A 22,435-nucleotide genomic window follows, 5' to 3' on the forward strand; every position below is an offset into this window, starting at 1 on the left:
CATTCAGTTCTTCAGTCTGACTTGGAGGTGTGCCGTAGACCCCGGCAACTACATCATTTCCAGTCCTTGTTCCCTTAATTCTTATTCAGATGCTCTCAACTTGTTTTCCAGGATTGAAGAATTGTATCTCTTCACAAGTGTAAATATTTTCGACATATGATGCTACTAGACCCCCTCTCTTGTTTAATTTATTTCTCTGAAATACATTATATTCCTTCATTGCTACATTCCAATTATAGGAGTCATCCCACCTAGTTTCAATTATGCCTATTGTTGTGCTAAGAGTTCCAGCTCATCTTGTTTATTTCCCATGCTCTGGGTATTATTGTAAAGACCTCTAAGCCTGTAGGACATTTCCCTTAGCTGTTTGAGATTTCTGTCCTCTAGCTGCTTGGTACTTATTGTGTTTGTCCAACCCTCTCTTTAGCCTTTTGGCTGTTCACTCCGGGCCTTGATATACTACTGTTCCCAAAGATATTGTCACCCGCCCTCATGCAACATAGTTTAAAGTCTACCTGGTCAGGGTCACCAGTCTCTGAGGAAAAATATTCCTTCCTACTTCTGTGAGGTGCAACCCATCCCGTGCCAGAAGCCCATCTTCCTGGAAAAGCAGACCTTGGTCCAGGAAACCAAATTGTTCTTTCTGACACCATCTGCGGAGCCAGTTATTCACCTCTACTATTTTTCTCTCTCTTCCTGGGCCGCATCATACAACAGGGAGAAGAGATGAAAAGACCACCTGTACAATAAGGTACTTCAGTTTTCTTCCGAGAGCTTCAAAATAGTTTCTAATCTTTTGAAGACTATATTTTGCAGTATTGCTGATTCCTATATAAACCAATATGAAAGGGGGGGGGGGGGGTGTTGGTGGGCTTGATGAGTCTTGTCAGCTGCTGAGTTAAGTGGTGGATTTTTATCCCAGAGGCAGCATATTTCTCTAGATATCCGGTCAGGTTTGCAAATCACTACTTCTGTTCCTCTCAGGAGGGAGTTGCCTGTGACCAACACCAGTCTTCTTTCAGGATTGACAGGGTCCATTTCCTGTAAGGTGCTCTGCAGATCTCCTAAAAACTGATCCTGTGGCTGAACTGGATTGTGTAGCTCTAAACTGGCCTTCTCCTCAGAGACATTCCTCCTGTATTCATTAAGGATAACCCAGTCAGATATTTCCAAGATCCCCTCATTATCCCTAGTGTGTTCTTTTTCTGCCTCATCTACAATTGGGGAAAGAGCCTCTGCTTCATTCTTTAACTGTAAATTCCATGTTTGCAAAACATCCCCAGAGACATCCTCCATGCATTGATCAATGAACATGACTCATTTACAGGACTGCAGCCATACTGTCCCATATTTCTCTCATGCAGCAAATATGTATCTATTTGATACTCTACTTTGTCTTACTAGAAAAATATGGAGCAAAGTATTGCTGTAATCCTGTAAATGACTTATGTTCAAATCCAACTCAGTGGTGAGTAGCTCCCAAAAATCAAGAAAGCACCCTTTCCTCCACAGAGCTCTGAGGGCTTTCGCCTGGCGTCCCATTAGACAAAAAATTCAAGAAACCCTTTGTCCTACCTTGACAGCACTGAGGCAATTTTGCTATCACCCTCTTTGTGGGCTACTTTTCAAAACCAGAAGTAGTCTAGAAGATATGAGAAATTTAAGAACAAAACTGGGGGTGACGTATTCAAGCTCCTGGAAGGATCCATGCGGTCTGTACTTTGCCCTAGTAACTAAACAACTGTTGCAACCATATATCATGCCTCTTACATTAGGGCTCTTTTTGAATAATCATGTGTGGATTATAATTATAGCTTTTTCATTTGAAATTGTTTTCTTTACAAGTTCATATACTCAGCACATCACAAATAAGGAGAACACCCTGCTCCATGAGCTCAAAAGTGGCTCCAGCATTAGGATGTGCCCACTGTTGATTCCTCTGAATTTCTTAGGAAGTTTGATACTTTTTAGCCCAAATCGAACAACTTTTATATGCTGTATAGCATCTAAGCATCAATGTCTAAACTTGTTTTCTATCTTAGCCATGCATCTTCTAGTATCAGGAAGTGGGGAAGGGTGTTCGCTGAATTATTCATTTTGGTAACTCTTGTTCTCAATATTGTTCCTTATGCTATTTGACATCTATATGAAAATGTCTTCAACAACCCAATGTTTTTGTTTCTTAATTTTTTCTATTTGTATTTTGGAATGCACAGCAGAAACTGATAAGTATTGTTAGCTACTGTAAATAATGGGCTTAAATTTAGTGTTAGATAACAGCTCATAATTTCCCAACCAAAACTGCCTCTACCTATCCTCAAGAAAAAGGAGAGGAAAGCATGAAAAATAATTAAGACAGAAATATAGAAGTTTTTTTAAAAAAATCAAAAGCAGTAACAGAAATGCCAGATACAGTAAGAATTTTAAACAATGCCAAAAGAGATGCTTTCAAATGTATAGGCCCTGCCACTCCAAGGAAGATGAAATCAGCTGAATGAGGCTAAGGTGTATCACAATATAAATATATACATTTATATGAATGTATGAAAGGAACAGTCACAACTAAGCTGTGGAGACCATGGGCAGCTATGGGGTACTTTAGTGTTTGAACCCATGGATACAGGGCCAACTGTAATCAATTGGTTCTTGGTCATTTAGTCAAGAAAAGGAGGATGTAACCTTATTGTTGCTACGGAACTAATACAATTATTTTCAGTATTTTTTACCAAGAACATGGTCCATATTCATAGTGACTACCAGTCTGCCTTACCTTCAACCACAGTTGAGAATGATGTCCATTTCATTAGCACTTAAGACATCACAAGGAATAAAACCCAATGCAAATGTGAAGTTTGTTTCCAAATGATACCAAATCCAAAAAAAATGAAAAATTAGTTATACTAGGTGGCAGCACCTTGTTGGCTAGGAGATTATTATACACATTTCAAAACTATCAACATGTATCAAATCATTTTGGTATAGGGCTTGGAAAATTGCAATTGTAGCAAAAGAATGCATATCCACTTGTTCGGAGAGATTTGGAGCCCCTTGGAAACAAGCTCCACAAATGGGCACAACTAAAAGGGAGGACTCACTTTCTGACCTACTGCACACTACAGGTCCTTCCACACTGCCCCTTTATCCCAGGATCTGATCCCAGATTATCTGCTTATCCCAGGTTATCTGGCAGTGGGGACTCATATATTCCAGTTTAAAGCAGATAATCTGGGATCAGATCCTGGGATAAGGGGCAGTGTAGAAGGGCCCTAGACTGCCATAGTGTTATTATTCCACTTTAAATTTTTTTTTTTTCGTGTCAGGAGCAACCGGAGTTGCTTCTGGAGTGAGAGAATTGGCCGTCTGCAAGGACGTTGCCCAGGGGACGCCCGGATGTTTTGATGTTTTACCATCCTTGTGGGAGGCTTCTCTCATGTCCCCGCATGGAGCTGGAGCTGATAGAGGGAGCTCATCCACACTCTTCCCGGGTGGGATTCGAACCTGGCAGCTTCCAGGTCAGCAACCCAACCTTCAAGTTACGAGGCTTTTATCCCCTTGGCCACCGGGGGCTCCTCCACTTTAAATGCCAAGGCAATGTTCTATGGAAATCTGGAGTTTGTAGTTTAACGAGGGCAGGAGCTCTCAGAGAATTCAAAATGACTCCCCTTAAATTGCAAATAATGGCAGTTAACGTGGAATAATATCGCCATAACAGTGTAGCGCCTATGGGTCCCAGATGTTTTGGCCTACAACTCCCAGAAATCCCAGCCAGTTTACCAGCTGTTAGGATTCTGGGGAACCACAGGTTGAGAACCACTGGTGTAGCCGGAGAAGGCCCTTCATTCTGGTTTCATGGCCATTTTAGTACAGTACTATCCTTTAGTTCTTCTTCAGTATGCCGTTTCGGATCGGCAGCCCTTCCAAGCAGCCAGCCCGCTAGCGAAGGCTGCGTCTACACAGCAGAAACAGTGCACTTGGACACTACTTTAATGCCACGGTATCCCGGGAGCTGTAGTTCTACAAGGTCTTAAGTGTTGGACTGGAACTTGGGAGGTCACCAATCTACAGCTCCCTGGATTTCGTAGCATTGAACCTTCTCTGTCAAAGAGGGGTGGCGCCTCACCAAATTACAAGCCCTAGGCAGTTAACGGTGCATTAACTCCACAGTGCAGCTGTACCCGCGGGCGTAGTAAAGACGTGCACAGAAGGATTCTCTGGAAGGCAAAACCTGAGGAGCCCTCCATTTCCGTGGCAACCAGGGCGCCCCGTGAGTGGGAGGCGCAGAGCAGCCAGCGCGTGGCGTGTTTAGGCAACGTGGCGTCTCCGGAGTCTATGGGCCGGCCGGCCAGCCTCTCCCTCCCTCTCTCGCTCGCTCGCTCGCCCACCCGCCTCCGCCCGCTGGCCCCGGCGCTTGGAGACTGAAGCGATACTCACAACGCGCGCTGCGAGGCCGGTGCGCCACGCCGCAGGTTCCCCCGTTGCGTCACTGGAGCGCTGCCAATAGGCGTCCTCCCTGCAACAAGGCACCGCTGCCTTCAGTTCCGCTTAGGAACCTCCTCCTCAAAAGACCACCGAGAAGGGAAGCGTGAGGCCGGCTTCTCACCCTGGCGAGAACATCTTTCGAACATCTTGGTAGTCGTTTGGTTGGTCTCTGGATACAAAACAGGACCAAAAATTCCCAGGCGGGAGACGTCTTTAATGGATGGCGTCTTTTTTTTTCCTCCAGAAGATTGGAAGTTGGCTTTTATACGCTTCTGTGGCTCCCAAGAAACCCTTTTCTTGGCTCATTTCTTTGGATGTAATCTAAACAAGGACCACACCAGACAGCATAGATCGGTGGTTGTCAAGTATTCTGGCCTACCATTCCCAGAATCCCAGCCAGTTTACCAGCTGTTAGGATTTCTGGGAGTTGGCCAAAACATCTGCGGACTCACAGGTTGCGAACCATTGGCATAGATGATATCTAGTAAAACTGGTGTTCCCTACCCCTGATGTACACATGGTTCCTCCCTCTTCTTTAGAGCAGATGCCGGTTCTTTTTCCTCCTTCCCTCTTTGGGTAGAAATTTGGGTAAACCCTTGTGCCAGCAGGACTGATAACTGGAAGGCTGGGTTGCTGACCTGAAGGTTGCCGGTTCGAATCCAACCTGGGGAGACCACAGATGAGCTCCCTCTATCAGCTCCAGCTCCATGCAGGGACATAAGAGTACATTGTTCCCTCACTTATCTCAGAGGTTACGTTCCAGGACCACCTGCAATAAGTGAAAATCTGCTTTGAATTGAGTTATCTGAGTCTATACTCGGATAATGTGGAATGTTCTGCCTATATATCCCTATATATTCTGGGATATATAGGGCTGTGTGGAAGGGCCCTGAGTCTACACTGCCATATAACCCAGTTCAAAGCAAATAATCTGGGATTTTATACAGCTGTGTGGAAGGGGCCTGAACTGTATCTTGTATCCTTTTTAAAAGATTACTGCACAACATGTTTGCCATGTACCAGAAGCATTGGCATAGCCTTGGAGTTGTACCATTTCAAGAATGTATATGCCTTTCAATAACAAAACGATTTTTTTGTTCCTGGGTAATAAATGTCATTTCCTAATTGGTTGTATCATTTTTTAAAAATGGAAAAAAAGTTTCATGAAGTCCAGTCATGTCCAACTCTGGGGGTTGGTGCTCATCTCCATTTCTAAGCCAAAGAGCCAGCATTGTCAGGTCATGTGGCCAGCATGACTGCATTGAGTGCCGTTACCTTCCCGCCAGAGCGGTACCTATTGATCTATTCACATTTGCATGTTTTCGAACTGCTACCGGCAACCTTTCGGCCAACAAGTTCAGCAGCTCAGCGGTTTAATCCGCTGCGCCACGGGGGCTCCTGAAAAAAGTTTATTAAACTGCAAAAAAGGTCCCTTTGTTTTTGCAGGACATCCAGCAGCACACTTTGCTATAGTTTTCCCAATGAGTCTCAACCAATTGAACATACGTTTGTGGCAGCCACAAAAATGACATTTCTGGAGTATAACAACTGCCTTCAAAGTAAGTACCGCACAGGATTGCTGTGAGTCTTTTGGGCTGTATGGCCATGTTCTAGAAGCTTTCTCTCCTGGTGTTTTGCCACATCTGTGGCGGGCATCCTCAGAGGTTGTGAGGATGTCTGCCACAGATGTGGGCGAAACCTCAGGAGAGAAAGCTTCTGGAACATGGCCATACAGCCCAAAAGACTCACAGCAACCCAGTGATTTCTGCCATGAAAGCCTTCGACAATACATTAAATACCGCACAATTAAACAGATTTAATTTAACAGGAATTTAAGGTGGGAGCCCATGTTTAACAGTGGCTTGCTGTGAGTTTTTGGGCTATATGGCCATGTTCCAGAAGCATTCTTTCCTGACATTTTGCCTGCATCTATGGCAGACATCCTCAGAAGTTGTGAAGTCTATTGGAAACTAGGCAAATGGGGTTTATATATCTGTGGAATGTCTAGGGTGGGAGAAAGAACTCTTTGTCTGTTTGAGGCAGGTGTGATGTTGCGATTGGCCACCTTGATTAGCATTGAATAGCCTTTCAGCTTCAAGGTCTGCCTGGGGGAATAGATGCAGGCCAAACATTGGGAAAGAATGCTCCTGGAATATGGCCATACAGCTAAGAAAAACAGCAATTCAGTGATTCTGGCCATGAAAGCCATCAGCAACACAGGAGATAACACTTTCAAATCAGGAACCGATATATTTTTTTCAAATTTTGTTCTATAGTTTAATAATAATAATCGAGGCACAGAACCTTCCTAGCCAGAATCAGAATGGCTTGTATAACTGGCTGCACTCTATTTCATGCTGGTGTTTCGGGGAGGGGGGTGTTGGAAGAGGAAAGACCTGCCCTGAAGATGCGAGGTCGGGAGGGATCTGCGGTTGAAATGAAGTTTAAGCCCAAGCCGCCCACGCCGCGCAGAGAAGCAGGCACCCCACGTGATGCGTGACGTTAGCGGCCCAAGGAGGAGAAGCAGCAGCCGGGCTCTCCACCTCACTTCAAGACTTGAATTCCTACCGGCTGTTAGGAATTGTAGGAGTTGAAGTCCAAAACACCTGGAGGGCCGAGGTTCGCCCATACCTGCTCAAGTCCCTTCCCCGCTACAGTGCCATAGAATATAGTTCCAACTGTATATTATATGAGTGCACTTCACATATCTGCAGTTTCAAACTGCATTCTATGGCAGTGTAGTTGGGGCCACAGACTAACAATCATTAAAAAAATCTAAACTCGAAAATGCATAAGCATTTAAAACAGAATTAAATATTAGGGTATTAACACAATTGAAAAAATTAAAAATCTATTAAAATACATAAACACAAATCAGCACTCTCTTAAAAGTGCTATTCTTTAAAATATATCATGGCGCAATTATGGCAAAATCAAGATTTGCGTGCGTTCCCCAACCCCCCCCCCCCCCCCCAACTGTTTTTAATGTTGGGTTGCTGTGGGTTTTCGGGGCTGTATGTCCATGTTCCAGAAGCATTCTCTCCTGACGTTTCGCCCTCATCTGTGGCAGGCATCCTCAGAGGTTGTGAGGTTTGTTGGAAACCAGGGAAGGGATGTTTATATATCTGTGGAAGGTCCAGGGTGGGAGAAAGAACTCGTCTGCTTGAGGCGAGTGTGAATGTGGCAATTGGTCACCACGATTAGCATTGAGTGGCTTCGCAGCTTCAAAGCCTGGCTGCTTCCTGCCTGGGTGAATCATTTGTTGGGAGGTGTTAGCTGGCCCTGATTGTTTCAAGCCTGGAATTCTTTTTTTTCTTAAGGTTTCAAGCCATGGATACAGAATCCGTGGACAGAGGAAGGCCAGCAGTAATGCTTAGTAATCGAATGGGAGAAAAACCAGGCTGCACTCCACTGTCCTGGCCCAGCGCTTATAAAGTACGTTCTCCCTTTCCCTGCACCATCAGCAGCAGCTCCCCCACACACCTCCTCCTCTTCCTCCTCCCTCCTCTCATCTACGTAGCTAAGGAACCCCTCCCTTGGCTCGTTCATTCATTCCTTGCCAAAATACTACCCAACTTCCTATTACCATCCTAGAGAGGAGCCGCCCACTTTCCCCTCCGCTTATAAACAAAGAGATGGGCTATGGAGGGACGGGTCCTCGTTTGGGGCAAAAGAGACGAGCTTCTCCTCGCCCGCCCCGCAGTCACGTCGGGACGCTGGTGACGTCACGCGTACGTGAGCCAACCAGGAGGCGCAGAGCCCCAAGCCGCTTGAGTTTGAATTTGGTGGCTTCCGTGAGGCGAGGGAACTCGCATTTTAAGGACGCGACGCGGATTGGGAGTAAACGAAGTCTCAGTGATACCCCGGTGAGTTAAAGAGGTTAAAGGTGTACGAATGGGTACGGGTGAGGAGGAGCGCGGATACATTGAACTTTTGAAGCCATTGAACTAAGCCAGGAGGAGGAGGTGGAGGAGGGCCTATCGATGGCCACTGCCCGGTTTTCTTCTGCAACTCCAGTGGTTGCATACACACGCACACATATACATACACACATATATATACATACGTACAGGCTGTTCTGAAAATTTCAAGGACGTTTCAGTACTTAATAACTCATTTATTTTTTGTTTTTAATTTACAATACAATCACATCATATACAGTAAATATATATACATTAATTTAATTTACATGCAAAAAAAATCTTATATATGGTGTCCAATACCATATCGTATAGAGAATAGATAGGATCCCTTCATGACTTTGTATGTAATTCTCGCTGTGTGTGTGTATGTATAGACATCATTTCAGGGGCTGCATTTTGAGCACCCTCTATACATACAGTAGAGTCTCACTTATCCAACACTCGCTTATCCAACGTTCTGGATTATCCAACGCATTTTTGTAGTCAATGTTTTCAATACATTGTGATATTTTGGTGCTAAATTCGTAAATACAGTAATTACTACATAGTATTACTGCGTACTGAACTACTTTTTCTGTCAAATTTGTTGTTGAACATGATGTTTTGGTGCTTAATTTGTAAAATCATAACCTAATTTGATGTTTAATAGGCTTTTCCTTAATCCCTCCTTATTATCCAACATATTCACTTATCCAACGTTCTGCCGGCCCGTTTATGTTGGATAAGTGAGACTCTACTGTATATATGTTGTAATAATCATAATAAAAATAAATCTTTATATCCTGATTTTTCTCCCACACGGGACCCAAAGCAACTTATAACATATTAAAAATCATGTAAACCACAATCCAAATACAGTAGAATCTTGCTTATCCAACCTTCGCTCATCCAACATTCTGTATTATCCAATGCAGACTGCCTCCTGCCAGGATCCACAACAGTTTTTCTAGCCAGCAATGCGTAGCGGGCCAACACACCCAACAACAACACAACTGTGGCCACATTCCCAAACAAGTGCCAAACTTATTATAAAACATGTTTTGGTGCTTAAGTTGTAAAATCATAACGTAATTTGATGTTTAATAGGCTTTTCCTTAATCCCTCCTTATTATCCAATATTTTCACTTATCTAATGTTTATGTTGGATAAGCGAGACTACTGTACATCGATAATAAGTATAAAACCATAAAATAAACAGTTTAAAACAATAAAATACATTCATATTCTTGTGCCATTATGTCAGATCATATTGCACTTTGTTCCAGTCCGTAAACATTGTGGTGTTTTTTATCACTCCAGCTTAGTGTCCTTCACTAAAGGCCTGTCTAAACAGGAAAGTTTTTAATTGGTTCTTGAAAAATGAAAGGGAGGGAGCTGTTGTAATTTCTTTTGGGAGGGTGTTCTACAGGGTCCGGGCAGCCACCGAAAATGCCCTCTCCCTTGTAGATGTCAGTTGCATTTGTGATAGTGATGTAAGTGAGAGTAGGGCCTCACCAGAAGATCTTAAAGAACAGGCCGGTTGGTATGAGGGGAAATATGTTGCAGGACCTGTAACTTGAGCCTCTTATCTATCTATATTGCCAGAGCTTTTCTAGAGATTAAAAATGCCTTAATTTTATAATATAATAATTTTATTTTTACACCCCGCCCCATCTCCCTGAGGAGACTCAGGGCGGCTTACATGGGGCCAAGCCCAGGCAACAAGCAATATAAAACTCAGCAATAAAAACAAATAGACAAATAAAATCACATTTTCTTTGAAAAGGTTTCTAGATTAAAGATCAATAGTGGTGTTCTGTGTAAAAAGGGAAGGTAAAGGCACCTTTTAAACTGAGGCATTTTATTTGAACATACACTTTTATGGATGGAAGTGTTTTGTTGGTAGACCAAGGTTAATATCCGACTTCCTAGGTGATCATGGGTCAGCAACCACTATTACACCACTTTTCAAGTTTATTGAGAGGATAAAAATGAGGGGGAAGAGGCCACATACTTCACTATAATCTTCTTAGCGTGGTCCAGTGTAATAAACATATATACACACACACACACACACCTGTGTTTGTGTACACCATATGCTTTTAAGTTGTCTGATGATCCTATTAATTTTATGTGGTGTTCTTAGGCAAGGAATATTCAAAAATAATTTGATGGTTCCTTCCTCTGAAATATAGCCTACAGCAGTTGCTATTCGTTTAAAGTCTCCCATTAATTTACTAACCAGAGTTGACCCTGCTTAGTTTCCAGGATCAGACAGGATCTGGCGCATTAGGGATATCCAGATGTAGTGGGCTGTAGTCAGTGGAAATTTATGCTAAAATAATCAGCCGAGTCCTGAAAATATTACAAGACTCCTTTTCTTCTTCATTTCAAATCTTTAAGGTTGCAATTGTATGAACATGTGGGAATAATTCCCACTGAGCTCAGAAAGGCATCGGTTTTTTTTTGGATCAAGCTGGCTTGCTTACTAGGCAATAAAATGAAATCCCAACACTGTTATGTGGGAGTTAATCCCACTGAATTCAGCCAAGCTAGATCATCTGTTAATACCTCATTAACCTTTGTACTTCATATTGTTTTAGCTGATGTGCTTTAATCTTACACTGTATGCATCCTTTAGTCCCATTGGGAAAGATGGAATATAAACCACTAATATATGGGGTCACTCTAAAGAACTCTATTGAAGGGGCTTTCAGTCTGAGCAAGCATACTCAAACTAAAGTATGTACGATAGTGGTGAGAACTTCATCCAACTGAAACAGATTCTAGTGACATCTTATAGCCCAACACATATTATGGTATATGTTTCTTCTGCAAAATACGTTGCATTTCATCTTTTTTTTTAATGCTGTATAACTATAGTGTTTACTGTAATAGAATGAAGAAGCTATCTCTCTGCAAGTTAACTCCCAGTTGTCTGTATTTATAAAGATAAGAATTTCCACTTTCTTCTACCAGGGTAACTAACTTGTACCAAAGTGAATTTGAAAGATATGACAAAAGTCAGGTGTATTCTTCCTCATATCTGCCTTGCCATGCTGTCACTGATAGAACTCTTACTGTGCAGGATGAGTGAAGCTGATTCATGCAGGAGCACTGTCTCAAGTGTATCGTGTCACTAAAGTCTTGTGTAATGGCTTATGTACCCCCTTTCCTGGAAGTAATTCTCAGTGAATTCAATGAGACTTTAAATAGATATGATTAGGATTTCACTGAGTGATACAGCATTGAGTGATAGTCCACAAAGCCTTATGCTGAGATAAATTGGTTCAACTTAAAGGTGTCTCAAGATGCCTTCCCCCCCCTTCCTCGCAGTTTTATATACTGTCAGGTTAACAGGGTCTTTTTTCCCAAAAATTACCTACGTTATTAATTAGCAAAACTAGAGGTACTTAAAGATGAATCAGTTATATCCACCTGCAAATATGTTATTTTTGAGAAGTCATGTGCCACTGCAAATGCAGTGTGATATAAGTGTGCAGGTGTTTGTAGAATTCCATAGATATTAAGAATATGTTGGATGCATTAAGCATTATTTTAGGTAATTTCATTTGATGTTTGTGTGCACATGCATTCTAGTCGCCTGTTGATTTATGGTGACCACATGAATTCTGAGAGTTCCTCTGAAATATAGTCTGCCATATCTAGTATTCGTTACTGGCATTGCTTAGCAACTAATATCACAACATATTCAGTGCTTTTAGGATATGTAGATGCCATCTAACAGCCAAAACAAGTTTACATTGCATGAAGAGTATTTTTAGTCTGAAGTGGCATCTATGTTCCAAACCCTAAAGTTTGTATATCAGTAAAAGATACTTTTTCTATGTTCAATAAAGATGCAAAGAATAGATACAGACAGTGGCAACTTGTCTTTTATCAACAGCATTCCAATTTCTATATGTTTATAGACAAATCAGAAATGAGGTGCTCCCCCTCACGTACAGTAAGTCCCTGAAGTGCATATTTACTCAAAAGTTGGTCTCACTGTATTCAATGAGATTCCTTCCCATGAAAGATTGCAATCTGCTACTCAGTTACCCTGCAAAGAAACCTTAATGAACTCTGTGGTAGTCAGTGTTAAGTAGACATGTATAGCATTGTAATGGAAGCACACATAGGGATAGCTAACTACATTTAGAGGCATTTTTGTTGTGCCTTGCATTACAATACTATAATTATAATTTAGCAAATAACATTTGTTCCCCAGTAGTTTAATTAATTCAAAATAAAATGCACAACTGTTTATGCCATTCTGGGATTCCAAAATAAAAACTAAGAATGATTCACTGAATATGCTACTGGAATTTAAATGTATGTAAAATTGGTAGCTTCAAAATATTCATATGGAAATTGACTAGCATAGACATAAATAGTTTTACAGGAGGTAAATAATGGAATGCATTTGGCATGAATCTTTCTTCGTTGTGATCTTTTAAACTGTTGCGTAAAAAATTGGACAATGTCACATCTTGTGCCAATCAAATGGTCAACTCTTTCCACAAATGTGTTTGCTTGTTTTAACAGCATCAATCCATAAATGTTTATTTGGAAGTAGGTTCTCTCCGCTGTGTGGAGAACTAAATGTGCAAAACAGGCATTACTGTGGCCTTTTAAATTTCATTAACCAACGTTTTAATTTGTCAAATTGCTGTTTGATCCTTGAAATGAGCTGTTGGCACTGTTGCCAAAGGTAAATGTCAAAATGGGAATCTAATAGTGTTCTACTAAAAATAGAATAAGCAGTGTGATCCTGATATTGTCTTATTGTTGATGATTAAGCTATTCTACTTTTTCCCATACCAACAGAAGAAGCTCGATTTATCTTACATGGAAACACTGACAACACCTTTTTCATAATGTTCACTACTGTCCAAGAAGACGTCTGCAGTCATGTGAAGGTAGTGGTCCGTGTTCGACCAGAGAGTCAAAAAGAGAGAGAAGGCAACTTCAGCAAAGTGCTCCAGGTTGTTGATAATCATATGTTGATCTTTGATCCAAAAGTGGAGGAAGTCAGTTTTTTTCATGGAAAGAAACGTCCATTCCGCGATTTGAACAAAAAACAAAATAAGGATATGAAATTTATGTTTGATGTTGTCTTTGGTGAAGATGCGTCACAACTAGAGGTCTTTGAAGAAACAACCAAAACAGTACTGGATGGCTTTTTAAATGGATATAATTGCACAGGTAACTTTCCTCTGTGTTCCTTCGTTGCTTATGAAAAATAAACTGCATTAGTAACCACAAGGCATTTAAAGAAAAATTGTATAGAAAAAGATATGTACCTTTTTTGAAGATTACAGTAAAGTATTTATAAATCCTAAAACTTGTATGGTGTTGCTGTACTCCAGGTTGTTGCAGAGTATGCTGTGCTTTGAGGATTTTGTTTTTGGTGTCTTCACATATAGTAGCCTCCTCATCTTGCAAATGACAGCTGAGATTTTCTGTATCTCATTTGCAGAAAACCAGACATTAGTGAAAAGCATTGAAACCAGTCTATTTTTCTCACCTTCTTGCCAATTCTGACTTTAGGTATTATTTCCATATTCTGCTCCAGATAGGGTTGCTAAGTTGAAAACTAGAGGTGGTTCCTGTATCTTTGATGAGCAACCTGCTAAAATGCTTTCTTTTCCATAACAATTGAAGATACAGGGGGTACCTTCATTTTTCAATCTGGCAACCCTACTTCTGAGTGGTCTTGAGCACCAGAGTCAATCTGGTTATAAATTTTGACAGAAAGATGGGATACAATTTGAATTAAGAGCCCATATCTTTCAAACCAAGCTCTTTTGCACCTTTAAATTAGTTCAACATTAACAAGTAGCCACTTCCCCCTTTTTTTTCAAATGCTGGATTTTTAAATTTATGCATTCCCTGATATCATCTCTTTTCACCCTTTTCCTGCCCCTCTTGCTATGTAGTGCTTGCATATGGTGCAACAGGAGCTGGAAAAACGCACACCATGCTGGGCTCTCCTGAGGATCCTGGGGTGATGTACCTGACCATGATGGAACTTTATGCTTCCATTGAACGAATGAAAGAGGAAAAGCATTGTGCCATTGCTGTTTCATACCTTGAGGTATGTTAGTCAAAAAGATTAGAAGAATTTTACATGCGAGGGTTGAATGAAAAGTAATGCCTCCCCCTTTGTTACTTGGGTTTGGATGGGAATATTTTAATAACTCAAACGCAGAAATAATCCTTAGAATGTGCTCTTTAACTACCACTATTCACTTTTTCACATAATCACCAGACAATTGGATACATTTCTGCCAACGATGAACAAGATTTCTGAAGCCGTCACAGAAGTTGACACTGTTTCTGCAACCAGCGTCGCACAGTACCTATCGTGTACAGATCTTACGATAGTCAAGCAAAGTAATAATGTGACCCATACGTTCTTGTGAAATGCCAATTATGATTGGAATTTCTCTGAGTGATACGGTGATCGTCCTGAATCAATCTATCAACCTTTTGCTTGTGAAACTCGGTGGTTGCTGTCACAGGACGTCCAACTCTTTGTCATGCAAGTCAGATTTTCCCACCTCAACATCTTTAAACTTACTCGCCCAATGACACACAGTACTCATATCAACACAATCACCATAAATAGCTTGCATTCTCTGATGAATCTCCTTTGGGGTGACACCTTCTGCTGTCAGGAATTCAATGACTGCACATTGCTTAAGTCGCATTGACCAACCGTCTGCGCAAGGTTCCATACTTTGCACTTAAACAACACAACCATTCAATGCTAAGGCTTCCCACCAAATGAAACAGTAGAGGAGAGTCTACTGAACAAGCCAGTACCTGCTGCATACCAGTATTGCCATCTGTTGAGTTACGAAGGTGGAGGCATTACTTTTCATTCAACCCTCATATTATTGTATGCAACTTTGTCAGAAGCAAACTTAACCTTAGCTGCCTTTCAGGAATGAGCCCTCAGTCTCATCCAATCGCAAAAGAAAACCTTTCCAAAAATGCGGTATTGAGTAGCTGTAAAGGCCAAAAAGCCATGTAATGGGGCCGATCATATGAATCTTTTTCATACAATTGACAACTTTCTTTTTCATTTATTCACAAGCTCTGGGAAAGTACATAAAGTGAGAAGATATCCCAGAAAAGTCTTCTTCCTAGGGATTCATGGGGTTCTTTCCCAAAAAAAATATTTTTTCCAGGCTCTGAGATACAGTTCTGCTAAACATAAGCAAATATCACCAACAATATTTAAGAAGAACAAGCATAATATCATATATTTTATAAAACTTTTGATTTTTAAACAAATTTATCTTTAAGTAAGGAGACAACTGTTTAGTGCTACTGTAGCATTTGAACATATAGTTATAATGTGTTTACTATTTCTGATGTTACACCAGCAAGAATAAAAAGGCCAACAGAAAAGTGACATTTATTTACCATATTCTTAGATACACATTCTTTTTAAAACATGATCACCTCAAATACCATATGTATTTGCAATGCGTGTGCAGCAGTAAACTAAAGCTATAATGCATATGGTATGGTTCCATGCATGCATGTTCCATATTGTGGGAAAAGGCACAAAAAGAAATATGGGCATAGATCCAATAAATAAATTGGGATTGGGTATGTTTATGGGATATAAATCCAACAAATAGTGAGAAAAAGGTTCCTTTGACTTCATTAGGATGTAGTGTTAAGTCGCTGCCCATAGCTTTGCTTGAGATATCTTAATTGTATGCAGTGAGGCATAATTTATGGACTGGAACTTGGGTATATTATATCTTCTCAAATACAAATTTGGGATTTTCTCTATACATTTTTTTCTGCTTCATGCCAAATCGCTGAATCTCTTCCTCAACTCTTATGTTGAAAAAGTTATTTGGACAGGAAAGTAGGATACTGAACTGAAGGTTTAGTGAAGGGGCGATAGGTGTCTGTATGCTATGTGAGATTATGTATGTATTATCTATCTAAATTGAGACTTGGTTATTAAAACTATTTTTTGGATAATTGTGACATTTTTGGACATATCTAGAAATATGATTTCTATAACTCTTGCCCATCCCCATTGTTTCCAAGGTCTACAATGAGCAGATACACGACCTACTTGTAAATTCAGGAACACTGGCTGTTCGAGAAGATCCTCAGAAAGGTGTACTGGTTCATGGACTAACTTTGCATCAGGTATATATAATGCCTCATCATCTTCAATGTTATTTATAATCTGGATATTTTAAATTGCCTTTACAATGAAACGATCCTTTGCATGGGGACTTTTTCTATAGTTATCCTATACCAAAAATCATAAGGCAACTGACAAGAATCAGTGAAACAATTTTAGCTTTCAGCCTAAATTTGGTGGAGTGAATCTGTATTGGATGCAACCTCTTCCTTAAGATTTCTCCATTGAACAGACTGATTTTTGTAGAAAAATGAATATAAACCATCATATGGCAAATGCTGATATATCTTTAGCCCACCCCTGATATACATGATTGCAACGGAATCAATTCCCCCAAATTTTTGAACAGTAATTAAATGGCATGAAAGAAAAGGTAGAATAGAACAGTTACTTAATGTTCTTGCCATAGGAAGGAAAAGGGCATTGTAAATTTGTTCAGTCATCTCATTGTCTCATTGCATTTCCATGTGTTCAGAGAAGGCATGGGGAAACTTGGAGAGAGTTGCTCTCATTCCAAAGTTTGCTTTAAATCTCAAAATGTGATCACCACAGGGGTGAAAAGTCTGGGTATGGCAAGGAAATGTTTAGTTTTGCTTTTTAATGTGCATTTTAAACTTTTCACTGAGCCCTGCTGTTCTAAAAAATGATGTTTTCATAGAATCATAGATTTGGAAGAGACCTTGTGGGCCATCAATCCAACCCCCTGCCAAGAAACAGAAAATTTGCACTCAAAGCACCCCCAACAGATGGCCATCCAGCTTCTGCTTAAAAGTCTCCGAAGAAGGAGCCTCCACCACTGCTGAACAGCTCTCACAGTTAGGAAGTTCTTCCTAATGTTCAGGTGGAATCTCCTTTCCTGTAGTTTGAAGCCATTGTTCCGCGTCCTAGTCTTCAGGGCAGCAGAAAACAAACTTGCTCCCTCTTCTCTATGATTTCCCCTCACATATTTATACATGGCTATCATGTCTCCTCTCGGCTTTGATGATTCTTGGAGGAACCTATTGCTACTCTCTCAAGTATCTTTGAATGTTTTTGGCTATGAATGTTGGCCAATAGAAGGAAGTGACGAAACTAGCAAAATGAATTTTCTCTGGTCATGGTGAATAAAATAACAATACATTAAAGTTTACCTAAATCAGACACAACTAATCCACATCCAAATATCAGCACAGTTTTCTAGCAGTATGAACGGGATGTATTGAATTGCTCTCAAGGATGTTTCCTTATATTCAACAATGTCTTTGGTTTTTGCAATGGAATCAATCTGTATCATGAACTCTGTTTTAATTATCTCAATCAGTTTAAATCATTAGAAAAATCAAGTTTAGTCTCTTTTTGTAGAAGTACATTACTGACATTTTAGCACAGACAGAAATATGTTTCATTAGAAGGTAGATACACACTAAGGCCCCTTCTACACTGCCATATAATCCAGATTATCAAATCAGATTATCTGGATTTTATATGGCAGTTTAGAAGAGGCCTAAGAGGTTCAGAATTGTTTTAAAATCAGTTTTCAATTCACCCCGAAAATGCTATCTAGACTACTCTGTTTCAAATTATCTATTTGTTCATATCCTTAATATTTGTCTTTCGAGAAAAGCAATGTCTCGTGTGAGTAATTCTTACATAACACCTTCAGAACAGAACCACTCATGTTATTTCCTATCTCCACATACTTCAGCGTAGTTGTTATTTATAATTGGAAGTTTTCCAGTTAGTATTTATGATTTCTTTTACTGGTTGCTTTTAAGAAAATGTTGACACTGGATTAAATTTTTTAAACATTTTTAAAAATCTAACTTATATCTAAACATCTGATTTTCAATTATTGGTTTTGTTAAACCCAGAATTGGTGTGCTGTGGAAAAAAACAGAATCTCTTTTAATCAAAGCTTCTCATAATGTGCATATTCCTTTTGGGGAAGAAAATATATAAGATTCCTGTTTGGCAGAATTGTTCAAACAATTACTGTACTTCCTCAAGCTGCTTGAAATACTAACAGATGCTAAAGTAGCCTGGTAGTAAAGGTGGTTGCTATGAAACAAATATTTAAAGCATCAAGGAGATAAACAAAATAAAGAGTGTGATACTGATGAAATCATTTGCCCTAAACCTCTGCTATTGAAATGAAAATAACCGTGGCTTGAAGATTTCAGGATTTGATTAAAAGAAAAAAATATCCAATTGGTGCTATGTCAGATTTCACTTATTCCAAATTTGAACTCTGCTCTTCATGGCCACACTTTGAATCTAACTGCTCATTTCACTTGCCTTTTCATTGTTCATGCTGTGTTTCTTTCTGTGCATCTTTGCTTTTGTGTCCAAGACTGAAGGAAGCTGGCAGCTGGCTTGTTAAGAGTTCTAGTAATTGGAAAAACTCTCTTCCCCCACTGCTTATGCTATTATTTCAATTGGAACAGTAATCAAAATTCCAAAAATACCAGCAGCGGACACAGTTGGTGCTACTGCAACTTACTAACATCTTAACATATTCCCCAAAAAGATGAGATTAGACAAGATTGTAAAGGTCTTCCCCTCTTCCTAATGATGTAATAACATGTGGCAGGTGGGATTTGGGGTAGACAATTAGTTTTTTACTTTTATGTTTGCATTCTCCGTGGTCTACTGGTGCTTTGTTGTTTATATTTATTTATATTCTGAATATCTAACATTCTGCCCAATTTTCATTCAATTCCCAAATGTCTGGTATCGTAAAGAGTAAGACAAGTATTTCACACTTTGAGTTCATATATTTATTGTCTGTGTTCTTTTAGAAACTTTGTCTTTTGTGGCCCTACATCCATTACATTCCATGTTGAAATCTTACCATGACTGGATCTAATAATTTTTCTTCAAAATCTATCTAGATATATTTATTTACCTGTAAATAGAGTGTTCATTGTTGTTCTCTTTTTTCTAATTCCTTTACCATTAATCTTAGCCCTATTTCCACTGTTGTTATCACCTGCTCAAAAACCTAGATAGCATCATTTGAAATGACTGATCATTTTGCAATAGGTAAAACAATGCCTTTTTTGCCCCAGCTTCTTTTGGCAAGTTCATCTTGAACATAATCTTTGGGCAGGTGCTGAAATTTGTATGCACCAACAGAAGCCAGTTTGACAAATAGTATCATCTTACTTGTTCTGTGTCTCCCGTTCTCTGTGATCAAGGTGGCAACAAAAGCCTAATTGATGATGTTCACTTTATTGCTGGATTTTTCAAAGTTCCCTGATTAAAATCAAGAAAAGATTTACTAATTTCATCTGGCTCTTTTCTCAATCCTTTGTAGCCCAAATCTGCACAGGAGATCTTGCAAATGTTGGATTATGGAAACAAAAACAGAACACAGCATCCCACTGATGTGAATGCCTCCTCATCTCGGTCCCATGCTGTCTTTCAGGTAAGATGATAAGGCAGATAAAGTATCTGAGGATCTTAGATAACCTTTGAAGCTTTGTTTAAGAGAGAGCCAGAGAGCACACCCTCAGATTATGGCCCGCCATGCCATAATAGCTTTTGTCTTGGAAAAGAGAGATTCAGCTCTCACAGTCTTGTTTGCATTAAATCCTTTATACTAAATAGCATTCAAGAGTTATATGCTTTTGGCCTATGCTGCTTTTAAGCTGAGGTGCCTAAGATGCTTGTGAGAAATAAATTCTCTTTCTGTCCATATACATTTCAAGCACTATATCTCCAGCTTACATTTTAAAATAAAATACAACATTGTCTCCATTAAAGTATTTTTCTTTCTGTATGGGGGGACCTAATTCTGCTTTGAATGAAGTTTATTTTACACCTAAATGTGTTTAGGATTGTAGCCAGAAAGTATAATTCTGCATCCCTTAGGGATTCCAGTGAACTCAGTGGGGCTTGCTTCTAGGTAAATATGTATAAGATTACAGGAAAATATTATTAAAATTTTACCCAATCAATTTTAAATTGTGAATGTTCACCTGCATTTTGTTACTGTGGCCTTGTGTGTATGTGGCTATATGTATTTTAATAGTGTTGTGTTCTTTTTCTCTGATTTAACCCTGTCATGCCCCACCTCGAACCGCAAAAAGAGGTGGGACAGGTAATTTATTATTAATATTATTCCAAATTTCCAAACGATATACTGCCCAATTGATGGTTTTTACTGTGGATGGAATTGCATAGCTAATTTGCCATTTTAGGAATCATGGACGGGGAAAACTATTTAACAGAGGAAGGTGGAATTCTGTTCAAAAATTCCATTCAGAAATTCTTTTTAGCTTAGCAACAGTATAAAAAATTTGCATTTCAGTATACTCTGTGCATGTTGAACAAGAAAGTCAAGCTATGAAAAGCTTGTGCTTATCCCTAATACAGTACCTAGTACAACCGGCCCTCCACATTTGTGGGAGTTAGGGGCACAGGATCTCCAAGATAGTGAAAAAACCACAAACATCTCTATCCCCCCCCCCCACACACACACACACACAGCTTAACTCTTAATATTTTACACAAAGAGCTACAGTGTGTGTGTGTGTGTGTGTGTGTGTGTGTGTGTAATGCATTTATGACATTTTAAAGGTTTTTTTAGTTTTACATTTTTTAGTCTGTGTGATTTTCTCATTTTTTGCTTGTTCTTTCCTCTTATTTTTCTGTTTATAGATTTATTTGAGGCAGCAGGATAAAACAGCAAGTATTAATCAAAATGTCCGTATTGCCAAAATGTGCCTCATTGACCTGGCTGGGTCTGAACGTGCCAGTGCCTCAAAGGCCAAAGGAGCTCGCTTCAGAGAAGGGGCAAATATTAATCGCTCACTGCTTGCTCTTGGCAATGTCATTAATGCTCTGGCAGATCCAAAGGTAGGTCCCTTTTCTTCTGGTCCAACAGCAGTACAATATACTAATGGTACACATGTTGGCTGGAAATGTAGGTCCACTTTCTTCAGGAAGACTTATTCCCTAGGAAAGGTGTGAGGAATGTGTGGTCCCCTAAATGTTACTGGAGAGCAGCTCCTAGCTATAGTCCACATAACCATCAATTAGGGATGATGCATGTTGTAGTCCAGTAGTATCTGGCAGATCACCACAATCTTCCTCACTGTCTAAATATGCATCCAGACAGGCAAACAAAGCAGCTTCATTTGGAAATTGTAAACTATTTCATAAACTAGAGTAGAATATAGTGAGCCCTCCACATTCTTTGGGGTTAGGAAGTACAGGATCCAGTGAAAAACCATGAATTAAAAAATTGGGTTTTTTGGGGGGGGTTGGGGGGGTACTTTGCCTGAGTAAACAATTTTTAAGAATTTCTAAGTCTTTCAGCATGACTGTATTATTTATTTATTTATTGCATTTATATACTGCTTTTCTCACCCCTGGGGGACCTAAAGCAATGCAATACAATACAGATAGACCCCAAGTTACAAACATCCGATTTACAAACAACTCGTAGTTACGAATGGGGGCGAGACAACAAGAAGGGAGAGAAATCTACCCCTCGGAAGGGAAATATACTGCTGAAAGAGTTATGGGAAAAAGGTGTCTCTACTGAAGCTTTTTCACTAATCCTTGTTTCCACAATAAGCCACATTTTTCAAAATCCAATTATCACAGGGACAGAAAGTGCAGTAAAATCTTCTGAACAGGGGCACAGACAGCAAAGGAAACACCATAGGGTAGTTAACCCATCCCTTTGTGATCCAAAGCGCTCTCGCTCTCTCTCTCTCTCTCTCTCTCTCTCTCTCTCTCTCTCTCTCTATATATATATATATATATATATATATATATATATATATATATACACACACACACACATACATACATACATACCATATATACTCAAGCATAAGCCGACCCAAATATAAGCCGAGGCACCTAATATTACCACAAA

General features: G+C 39.8%; 2 protein-coding genes across 7 annotated transcripts in view; one reads left to right on the forward strand and one right to left on the reverse strand.

Annotated features, from left to right (window-relative positions):
- Positions 1-4,886, reverse strand: part of mettl15 (methyltransferase 15, mitochondrial 12S rRNA N4-cytidine) — a 206,200-nt gene extending 201,314 nt beyond the window's left edge. The window contains exon 1 of one of the 5 annotated variants that reach the window (XM_062967772.1): positions 4,432-4,870. The gene's annotated coding sequence lies outside the window, so the exon portion shown is untranslated. Of the gene's footprint in view, positions 1-4,120; positions 4,140-4,175; positions 4,352-4,431 lie in introns of those variants that run through there. The other 4 variants (XM_062967771.1, XM_008118087.3, XM_062967769.1 and 1 more) reach the window with 4 other exon arrangements.
- A 3,242-nt stretch (positions 4,887-8,128) lies between these two features.
- kif18a (kinesin family member 18A) overlaps positions 8,129-22,435 on the forward strand; it is a 56,012-nt gene continuing 41,705 nt past the window's right edge. The window contains exons 1-6 of one of the 2 annotated variants that reach the window (XR_001730739.2): positions 8,129-8,345; positions 13,212-13,589; positions 14,324-14,481; positions 16,464-16,568; positions 19,862-19,972; positions 21,208-21,405. Coding sequence is in view for 1 of the 2 variants with exons in the window: in XM_003225630.4 (XP_003225678.2) it covers positions 13,262-13,589; positions 14,324-14,481; positions 16,464-16,568; positions 19,862-19,972; positions 21,208-21,405 (900 nt within the window). In the remaining variant the exon portion in view is untranslated. The remainder of the gene's footprint in view (positions 8,346-13,211; positions 13,590-14,323; positions 14,482-16,463; positions 16,569-19,861; positions 19,973-21,207; positions 21,406-22,435) is intronic. The other variant, XM_003225630.4, reaches the window with a different exon arrangement.

This window comes from Anolis carolinensis, chromosome 1, assembly GCF_035594765.1.
Source record: "Anolis carolinensis isolate JA03-04 chromosome 1, rAnoCar3.1.pri, whole genome shotgun sequence".
In the NCBI taxonomy this organism is placed as follows: domain Eukaryota; kingdom Metazoa; phylum Chordata; class Lepidosauria; order Squamata; family Dactyloidae; genus Anolis; species Anolis carolinensis.